The sequence below is a fragment of the Plectropomus leopardus genome, chromosome 5, assembly GCF_008729295.1.
Source record: "Plectropomus leopardus isolate mb chromosome 5, YSFRI_Pleo_2.0, whole genome shotgun sequence".
NCBI lineage: Eukaryota > Metazoa > Chordata > Actinopteri > Perciformes > Serranidae > Plectropomus > Plectropomus leopardus.
In genome coordinates this window covers 31988163-31999148 of record NC_056467.1, presented here as the reverse complement: position 1 = coordinate 31999148, position 10986 = coordinate 31988163, and the positions used below count along the sequence as shown (strand labels likewise).

Sequence of the window (10986 nt, the reverse complement as noted above, 5' to 3'; positions counted from 1 at the left end):
AATGCATGTTGCTTGTTTTCAGGCATTTTTGGGTTGAAATCACAAAAATAGTTGTGATTATTCTGTATAAATGAAAATTAAAAAATGGAAGTTAACTTGTTGAAGGGAGAATAAAACCACCCTGTTCTAATTTTGTGATTTATACTTCACTGCCGTTATCACTTACCACTCATATTTGATCTAACTATCTGATCTAACCTTGATTATTTTGTCATTCTGGATGCAACAGCCTCAGTCTTGGTGATTTGTCTTGTCTGTTGTCCAGCAATATTTTAAACATTTATTGCCATGCTTTTTGGAATGTTATCACCAAAGAAGTCATTTTATGAAAATGCAGTCATCTCGCAATTGTGTTTTATCGAATTTTGAAAATATGAGTATAATATACAAGTTTTACACAAATCTGTACTGGAAACCTGCCTAATGTCTTGCTGTGTCTTGTCCAGTGGGCTGTCCACAATTTAGAGGGTAGCACCTTCTTTCATTTCCTCATAGACAGCTCTCTTGCTTGCGCCACTAAAGATGAGTTGAAGATTATGCTTTGCAGAAACTCCACTATATAGTCAGATCCCGGTCACATAAGTTCTGTGTTTAGTTCCAGAGGGATGCAGTGGCAGCTGTATTTGAATACATTTTTTAACATATGCAGCTAAGCTTGTTGGAGTCTCAGAATGAGCTCTGGTCCGCCATTAAGCCACAGAAGACAGTTAGATCAGATCCTGTGTGCTGGTATTGTCCATAATGCTTTACTGTGGGGTGTATGGGAACATATGGACATCTGGACAATAGAGCTCTTGTCATGCTGGCCTCAACAAAGAGGCCAAGACAGGCTCAGACAGGGGGCCAACAACCATGCTGGGGTGTCTGTTTATGTGAGAGAGAGAGAGAGAGAGAGAGAGAGAGAAAGATTGTGTGTGTTTTGTGTATGTGGTGGTTTTGAGATTGTGTGTGCATTTGACAAAATAAAAGTCTACACAGTCAATACATTTTCATAATTACTTGATTCATTTACCCCTTAAATAGCTTCATATTTTCAATGTGTGTTTGCTCAGTTATTCCAGGATTGGTATCATTTGTTTTCTGTTTTCATTTCTGTTTCTGCCTTGTCTTATCTGAATAATTTCTGGGAAAATGTTAGGTTGATGAAATTGAGTGTGCCTCAGAAGAATGGCTCTTTTTCATTTTTTTTTTCACGATTAAAGGCTCTCCACACTTAGGATTGCCATTCTCTGTAGAAATTTTTTTTCCCCATTTTTTTAAAAATATGATTTATATGAGTTTTTTATATGATTTGTAAGCCATTTATTTAATTTTAATAGTTTGTGGTTTTGTGTTAGTTATGCAAACTGCCCTGTAAAATCTGAGAAATTGATTTTACTTTTGAAACAATCTAGGAAACTGACTTCCTTTAAAAATCTAACTTAATATAACTATTAGTCTTAATTTATGTTTACTTTATATGTAATTGTTCAGTTTACTTAAAATATATTCATATTCACATGATTCTGTAAAGCTGTTGCACTTAAAAAAGACAGGTTTTATTACATTAATATTTAGCAACTTCAGTAAACCAAGTATTCATAATAATTCATGTTTTCATCGTACTTATCTCTGTATTTATTTATTTAAATTATCAAGACATCACCAGCCATTCAAAGCCAGATGGGGTAGGGAGGGCAGGGTTAGACAAAAGGTTAACTTTCCTTTGGGAGTATCAATACCCAAAAAATGTGTAAAACGTATGGGTACGTATGGATGAGATGTGGCTATGTATATATGATTTATTATTATACCCTGCACAAAAATTAAATACAAATTTGATTGAAAAAGTCATATTTACTTGATTTTGTGAAGTTGTTACAATTTAAAAATGAAATCAATATTTAGCAACTTAAGCAAACCAAGTTTAGTTGGCTTTATATCTGTATTCTGCTGGTTGCAAACTAGTCAATCGTATCTGTATTTTCTCAAACATGGCAACAAAACAGAACTTGCAGATCTCATAACTTCATATTTGGCCAAATCCTCTTTGTCATGATCAAGTTAAGTCAGACTAATTTGGTTTTCTGAAGTTGCTAACACAAAGCTAGGTAATTTCACTTGTCATTTTTAAGTTGCAACAACTTCACAAAATAAAGTTTTTGAGTAAGCTTATAAAGTAACCATAAGTTAAGATTGGTAAATTTACTTTCCCCTTTCAAGGCAAAGCATTTCCAAGATTATTGTAAGTAAGATCAATTTGTCAGATTTTACAGTGTGACAGATATTACCTCTTATATTTGTCTGCAGATCATAAAACATATCTGACACAGTGTTAATGTGTTGTACCAGCCTCTGTAAACCGGCTCCTCCCACGTCTCCACCCAAACCACTGCTAACTGACATTTCCCAGCCGAAGTTAAACCACCATCATGATTTTTATGCAGGCTTGAATTTGCGGTGGTAGTGAAACGTAGCTCTAATGTTAGTCTCTATCCTGATCAGAGCTGTGCTGCAAAATTGCCTTCCTTTCACAATAGATAGGTATTGTGTGATCCAGTTGGAGGTTTGACTCAGCAAAGTGTGTCAATATATTTTTTACATGTTTTAGGTCTCAGATGAAGCCAATGAAAAGCTTTTTCTCTACGCAGTGTTAATTTAGGAAGGAAAAGAATTTGCCAAAAAGTACGTCTCTTTATTTTATGTAACCGATCCAAAGAGTATTTAAATGTTTAACTTTGTATTTAAAAAACAAACAAATAAAAAATGGAGCACTTCCTGTGTGTCATATAGGGCTACATTTTAAAATTTCAGTGCTGAAATATTCTCTACCTTCTTTACTTATTCACTGCTCAACGACTTGAATAGTTGTATTGCTTATTTTAAACTAAATGTTTTTGGGGTTTTTAAACAAAAAAAAACAGTGTGGTCACCAGAAAAATAAGTTTCATGTGTACATTTCATATGTATCATATCAGCATTTCTAAAGTAATAATAATAACTTTATATATTTATTTTTTTTAACAGGTTACAAAGTGCTTAACGATAAAAACAAAAAAACACAACACGAGATAAAAACACAATAGAATTGTTTAAAATTAATTTAAAAGCAGTCTGCATTAATTAAGAAAAGTAAAAGTGATGCAGTATATGAGCCAGCTCATATACTGCATCCTGACTTTGTCAGGAGGTGGAGGTGATGGTGGATGGTGTGTCACATAGGCGGGACACCTGCCAACCTGCAGACGACTGTTCAAAGCCAAAAAACACAAAGTGGTTGTTTTTCAGCTTGTCATCCTCATTTATTTCCAGCAGCTTTTTAGGCAACAAAGATGGCTGTTTTGTAGCAGCGTCAAAAGAGCAAAAGAGCATTACTAGCAAATATTTCAAAATCAAGTCAAAAGGTTCAAAACCTTTCAACAACGCCCAAGGCAGGAAACCAAACAAAAATCAAAATGACACTTTATTAATCCTCAAAGGGGAAACTCATTTGTCACCATGCTCAACACACAACAACAAGACATAAGAGACGTACAGAACAACATACAACAATAAATATATAGCACAAGGCATAATCACTGAGGGAGCACAATAGTCCACCACAACAACAATAGTAAACTGCTAAAAAGTATCCATACAACTGCCTCCGACAATTAAAAAAAAAAATCCTAAATTCAATTTAATAATCATATTACTAATAAAATATGATTAAGGATGTGCAATTATGCAATTTGCAAAATTATATATGCCATCCTTGGCAATGTGCCATATTGCCACAGCAATCAATACAAATACAAGCAACAAATACAATACTTCAATGACAATAACTACAATACCATAACAGTGACAGTAAAATCAACACTGACTGTCCAGTCAGATACAGTATAGCAGTTTCAGTCAGCAGTCCTTATTAACATTGCCAATAAACACTGAAGTGTACAATTATCGGTGGAATCAGTTTAATGGAAATAAGAGATTTTCATTTACATAATCAACTCAGGGGTTATTACAACACTGCATTACAGTAATACTCTGTATACATTCTCTTTGCAACTGCAAGAGCTATGCCTACCTACTCAGTCACACACACACACACACACACACACACACACACACACACACAAACAAACAAACACACGTCCCACAGCCACAGACAGTTCTACTGGTTATGTAAGATTCAGTTGGTGTGTCACTAGACCACCACAACAACACACAGAGACATAGAGAGAGAGGTAACTGATTCATTTGCATGATCCATCAAAAAAAAAACACTCCAGTTGTCATGATCTGCACTGATCTCCTCTTGAGGTTGTGTTTTTCCTTGTTTGATGCTTTTCTTTGGTCATTTTTAGTGTTTCCAGTTTCATTGTTGTTACTCGCATCTCGTCTTGTTTCACTTTACTTCCTGCCCTTGGGTTTTCCTGCCAGTTTTGATTAGTTCCAGATGTGCACTAGTCCTGCAGTCTACCCACCTGTTTTCCTTTCCCTAAATTAGTGTCTGCCTTGTTATGTGGTGTGGTCAGATCATCTTCATTTTTTTAACTGGAGTTCAGTAATGCGCATGCCTGATTTGGGGAGTTTTGGTATTTTGTTTGTTTGTATTTGAAGTTTATCTTTAGCTGCCTCATTTGGGGTCCAATCCTGCTACCTGCTCTCCAAAATCCTGACTTGAACATTCAGGGAACAATAAGTGTTGGACAAGTTTGTCTGCTCTGTCCGTGAAAAGAGTAATGTGTAGAGTGGAAAGAAAGAACAAAAAAAAACAGAAAAGTGTTGAAGACGAAAAAGACAGTAAAAGAACGGGGGGAGAAAGAGATGTAACAACAGTCGGTCTGTTACTAAACCACCCAACCTCAGGGAGGAAACCACACTGGATTACAGTTATTTAACCCTGAACATACACACACACACACACACACACACCACAGCATTGTATCAGTGAGGCATTGGGAAAAGGAATGTCTGTTGTATATTTTACAGTTTGTTTTTGCAACCTCTTTTTTTTAAAAAAAAAAAAAAAAAAAAAAGGAACTGTCACTCAGTTGTCACAACAACCCAAACATCAAACTTTTGGCTGCTTGGGTTACTCGTTCATGAAAACATTTATCCCTGATTACACTTTTTACACTTTTTCAAGTTTAATATAAAAATGTTTTTAATGTGTGAAAACATCATGTACTCGCACAAGACCACCTTCCACTCTTTAAATGCCAAAACATTTGGTAGAAATCTCTCCTTCTTCACTCTGTTTCCATTAGTAAACAATAACTCCCTTCATTTCAGCCCACATCTTGTCAGCATTCAGACACTCACCAAACTCACCATGTAGTTATTCACTCTTTCATCTTCATGTTTTTATGTTTCTGTTGTCACACAACTGAAGAGGCATAAAATGGTGATTTGAGCGCTTCTCATAAACACACGGTCAAAGTCCTGCATTGCTGTGCTGAGATGTCAGTCAGTCAGTACGTTTACATGCACAGTTTAGTGGAGCTACAGTCATAGCTCGATTAGGTCATTTAATTTGACTGCTGTCCTTGTCTCAGTATACAAGCACCGGGGGAGAATCAATTTATTGATGGAAGTATGTCCGACCCCGTCACAGCAGGTGGAGATATGCTCCCTTTCAGCTAGTTGCCATAGACCTGTATTATTTATACAGTCTATGATATAGACTGACTTATTTAAACTAAATATAAAATATTACCTTTTCAAGCTGAATGTCCCTCACCTAACCCAAAATCAAGTCCCTCCTCAGTGCGTACATTTTGTTTTTGATGCCTGACCCGTTTGGTAGCACCCCTTCCCTACACATGAGTAACAAACAGTCCCTATCCCTAACCACAGAGGGGGGCTGGCATGGCAAAGAGGAACACACGTAAACCATCTATTCCAGTTAAAGTCAGACTGAGGTGTTTACATGACGAAAAAAAGCTCAACTTCAAATCACATTATCTGGGTGTGTTAGTCTGATTTTGATAAATTCAGTTTATTCCAATTTCAGTCAGACTAACATGTTTACACATATTTTAAAAGTCAAGTTTTAGTCAACTAACAAAATAATTTAACTTTGTGTAACATCACGTAAACACACTGACTGTTTTATGAGTACAAAGTAGTCTGGAAGAAAAAACAGCAAATATATTGTAGTTCTATACCTTTTAAACTATGTGACTGTTTTAAAATGAGTGATTACAGAGAGGTGTAGCACCCATGATGTTGAATGTGACACACCAGCAAAAAAAAAAAAAAAACAGAAAGGCATAATGTCAGTCGTCTGCTGCAGAGCTTTGTACATGACACTGGTCCACTGGGCAAACTATTGCTAAGTTTTAGCAAGTTTTCCCATGTTTAAAAAACCTGCATACATGCGCTAATTTCAATGAAAAGGGCTATTTGTTTTGTCCACTATATTACTGTGTTTAAATGTTTCCCCCTTTAGCACTGAACCATTCTCACTTGCTTCAATTTGCATTTAAACACAAAGAATATCTCCGAAACGACAAACTGTGATGATGAAAACATCCCTGCTGAGGGAGTGGCTAGATCCTCACCAAGCCACATGTCAGGATTTATTTTTATCTCCCATAAATGTGAGGCCATGAATGTAAAATATAATCTGAGATAACTGGGATATTTTAATCAATTCAGTCTTGAAAGATAAATGTGTAGTTTATGTACAGCTGACAGCAAAGAAGGCTTGGTCATATTGTGCTTGGAAGGTCAACATGCTAAGGTCATGAAGACAACTTGTGCAATAATGATAAGTTTTACATACATGTCACATACATCACAATATCATAGATCTAGCTTTTCCAGACAACATGCATTTTGATATTCAGACAAATGACATCATTTATGCCCCCTAAGGTGTCTCTGACTCTGACAAACATCTCAGATATCCAGGAACTAAACACTGGCATACCCCACCCAGTGTTGAAGTCTATTCACAGCACTGGGTGGGGTACACATTAGACAGATCATCAGTCTAGCACATTCACACTCCATTTACACCTGTGGGCATTTTGGAGTTTCCAATCGACATGACTTTGGGATAAAACTGCAGCTCACAACTGACCCTGACACACACATTCCCAGCCATAATATATCCTGTTAATATCAGTAAGCCTCATGACAAAAGACTATTTTAATAAATATTCAGTGGAATAAACAGAAATCCCATAGCTGAAAGGATATTTGGGACTTATTTATATCAACTGCTTTGACAGGAGCAGTCACACAATGACATTCAGCTCAGTGTCATTGCGAGACTTTCTAAGGTCACCTATCCAAGCAGTAGGTTTCATTTCAACATTGTAGAGGGTGCATACTAAACTTGGGGTTTGGGAAGCCTCTGGCCAAAAATCCAACAAAAAAACCTACTTAATTTCCTACGTTATGCTGAATTATATGCATCAATTTGTGCTTTTTCTGCATCAATTTAGGATGTAAACATCTTTAATTTTGTCATATTCAAAGTCCTCTGCTACTTTTCTTTTTTTATTGGGGGGATTAATGCACATGTTTCAGATATTGTGGGTGTGTTTTCCTTCAATAGCTGAAAACATTTGGGGGAATAAACTTCATAAAAGCGTTGTGAAAAACATTTTCTTAAACGTCAAATGCACTTTTAAATACTTTGTTGCATTGGAACTGCACTAATGAAAGTACATTTGTTTGGTGTTTGTCATTATCTCCTTAGCTTTATCAATCCCTAAACAAAAAACAAAAAAGAAGAATGCATCTTTAAGGATTTGGTAATGAATGGGTAGAAAAGTAGTTTCATTCAGCCCCCTCCTCCTACTCCTCCTCTTTCTGTGCCCACCCTGCCCCCCAGCACACCATTACAATGCAGGACCCCAGCCCCCCCCCCCCCCCCCCCCCACCAACACACACACACATTAACATACATTAACACACACTCCATGCACTGCCCCCTGAAGAACACAGGCAGGGGGTGGGTGTATGGGTGGGTTTCCCCAACTATTTAAGCAGATTCCAACAGATGGTCAAGAAACTTTCCTCTGAGAGTCACGTTGCTCTCTCTCCCAGCTCCCTGTCCCCTCTAAACAGACCTGACTACTGCTCTTTCCCCTTCCCTCCCTGGGATATAGCAGTTTGTCTTCCCCCTAAAACCTTCTAAAAGCAAACTTCAGGGGCCAAACTGAAATCTCCTGTCTGTTAAACTTTACTCTGCCGTCTCCGCTCCACACAGCAGTGTGTCGTCTCTCACTTTGGACCCATTCTGTCCTCACCAATCTTCCTCCACTGGAATCAGCACCTTTACCCTGCAAGGACAGTGGAGGAAACCATGCCCTCTGACTTTCTAACCCCTTTTCTAGAACTGGATGAGGAGTTCTTCAAGGTAAGACAATTTAAATCTTTAATGCATATCTACTAACACGCCACAATCCTCTGTGTTCAGCTTGAGCTCTTTTTTGATGATTCTCAGTTATGGCGATGCTATATGCAGCATATATGCATGTTTCACAATGTGGTAAAAGATAATGAAGTAATAAAAAGTTTAGAACTTGATGAAGTGTTTTTCTTTGTCCGTATCTGAATTTCATTTATGTACATGACCTCATTACTAAAAATGGCAGTGTTTTAGGAAAATCTAGATTTAAGTGTGTCTAAATTTCATTCAAAAGAAATCTTTAAATTATTGTACACTTCAGTGGACATCTAGGGTTAGAAGTTTTAGAAAGCTAAACAATAAATGAAAACGCCAAGAACAGTCATTTGCTATCACATGTATTGCATTTTTGGCTTAAATCATATCTTTGCGAAAGTAGTCTGTGGTTTGTCTTTTTCTTTTAGTAACTAGAAATATTTTTACAGTTAAAAGTATAATTGATCAACCCTTTGAAATTTTATCAAATTGGCTTGATTTCTTAAAAAAACACTGGAAAAAGGCATTGAGCAACTTGAGAAATTAGTAAAAAGCTACAAAAAAAGTAAGCAAACAAGCCAAGGTGCTTACAAATACTTTCTGTTCTGTAAAAATAATTTTAAATATGTAATTATGATAGTTATAAATATAGTTCTTTGAAAATTTGACCGTAGCTTTTTAATAAATTCTAAATCAACTAAATCCTGCAATTTGCACTACATTTCTTGCCAAGTTGCTCATTGCCTTTCCCCCCATGCTTTAAGAGAGAAATCAATTTGCACAGGGCTCAAAGGGTTAAACACTTGTGAAAGGTGTCTAGATAAGAAATAGGAAAAGTACAAGAAAAACTCTGAAGCAAGGTTGTTTTGTCTTTGTGCATGCATATGCTACTTTGCAACACAAGTAAAGCCCCATTTTTATTTATTTATTTATTTATTTGCAGTGAAAATTAAAATAATTATGAAGTCCGAGGCCTTATGTAGTTCATTTCAAGATAAAATATAGTTGGACTTTGTGAGTAAATTTCTCCTTCTGCTTCAGCTGCAGCTTTAAAATCTTCTTTCAGCTTGACTTGGCCGTGCCAGTTTCGCTCCAGCGCTCCTGGAATGCAGAAAGCTCACATCTATTCTTCTCTTCTCTCCTTTTGTGTGACAGAATTTCCGCAGCCTGGAGGCGACAGATGGCTCGCCCACCGGCTCACAACCGCAACGGCAGCAGCACAGTCAAAGAGTCCTGGGCTTCCAGCGTCGCCATTCTCTGTGCCCCGTGACCCTCCCCAACTCCAAGTTCAACAGCAGCAGCTCTGAGGGGACCGATTCAGTCGGCTGGGGGCTCGACGTAGCCTCCAACCAGCAGTGGAACAGGGAGAGTCTGCTCCCCCGCTCCTCGCTCAGCCACATCCCCTTCAGAGTCGATCGCTCAGTCAGCATGATCGAGGGCAGCACCCTGGGAGGCAGAGAGGACAAAACAGCCAATGTGTCCTCAAAACTGCTGCTCCCTCCACCAGGCTTCAGCATCAGCAACACCTCTCTCTCCTCCATCACCTCCCCGTCTGCCTCCAGACCCCCGGCTTCCTCTCCTCACATCTCCACCCGGTACAAGACCGAACTCTGTCGCACCTACGAGGAAAGCGGCACCTGCAAGTACGGCGCCAAGTGCCAGTTCGCCCATGGCATGGATGAGCTGAGGGGCCTCAGCCGGCACCCCAAGTACAAGACAGAGCCGTGCCGCACTTTCCACACAATTGGCTTCTGCCCGTATGGCGCCCGCTGCCACTTCATCCACAATGCAGACGAGCTCCTCACTGGCAATGCCGGCGCACCTGCACAGAAACAGAAGATGAGGCCTCCTCTGCTGCGTCACAGCCTCAGCTTTGCAGGCTTCTCCTCCTCTCCCCACACTTTCCAACCAGTTGAGGAGTCGCAGCCGTCCTCCCTCCTCTTCACCAGGGCCTCTTCTGTCTCCCCTCCTCCATCCTCCACAGGGAGCCCTGAGCTCCTCTCCCCTCTCTTCCCTGAGCCAGGGGCCCTCAAGCATTGTCCCTACCCCTTCTCTGGCATCACCGACCTGCCGGGAGACAGCGGTGACTCAGCTCTGCGGTTCTATGCTATGACCGACTCTGTCTGCGCCAGGTGTCCACCCTCCAAAAATCCAAACCTCCCTTACCAACTCCCCCAGCAGCTGCCAGTCTCGCTGAATGGCCTCCAGCGCTGCTCCTCAGCTGACTCCCTCTCTGAGGAAGGCTACACCTCCTCCTGCTCCCTCAGCTCTTCCTCCAGCGGCACAGAGTCGCCGAGCTTCGAGGGCCGGCGCCTGCCCATCTTCAGCAGGCTATCTGTTACAGACGAGTAGGGAAGGGTTTTACTGTAGGGCTGAATTTAATCGGGAAAAGAAGTTCCAACTGTTGAACTCTATGTGACGACAATCCCAAAACTAAAAAGCAGCACAATGTAGGGTGTAAATAAAGCAGAAACTCTGTTATTAAACATTTTAAGCCTTTGAAACTTCAGCAAATTGGCCATGATTTCTGTCAAAAACATGGGAAGAAGGCAATGAGCAATGAATGAGGAAATGACCAAGAAAAAGCGCTTAAAATTAGTACAAAGTATTAGAAA

The 10986-nt window shown here is 39.2% G+C and overlaps 1 protein-coding gene across 1 annotated transcript; it reads left to right on the top strand.

Annotated features, from left to right (window-relative positions):
- The first annotated feature begins 8097 nt into the window (after positions 1-8097).
- LOC121943601 (mRNA decay activator protein ZFP36L1) lies at positions 8098-10986 on the top strand. Its single transcript, XM_042487163.1, has 2 exons — positions 8098-8344; positions 9527-10986. The coding sequence occupies exons 1-2, from the start codon at positions 8291-8293 to the stop codon at positions 10721-10723; spliced, it is 1251 nt and encodes a 416-aa protein (XP_042343097.1). The 5' UTR covers positions 8098-8290; the 3' UTR covers positions 10724-10986.

Coding starts and splice junctions, on each gene's coding strand:
- LOC121943601 (XM_042487163.1), top strand. CDS start 8,291: ATGCCCTCTGACTTTCTAACCCCTTTTCTAGAACTGGATGAGGAGTTC. Junction 8,345..9,526: donor TGGATGAGGAGTTCTTCAAG/GTAAGACAATTT, acceptor TTTGTGTGACAG/AATTTCCGCAGCCTGGAGGC.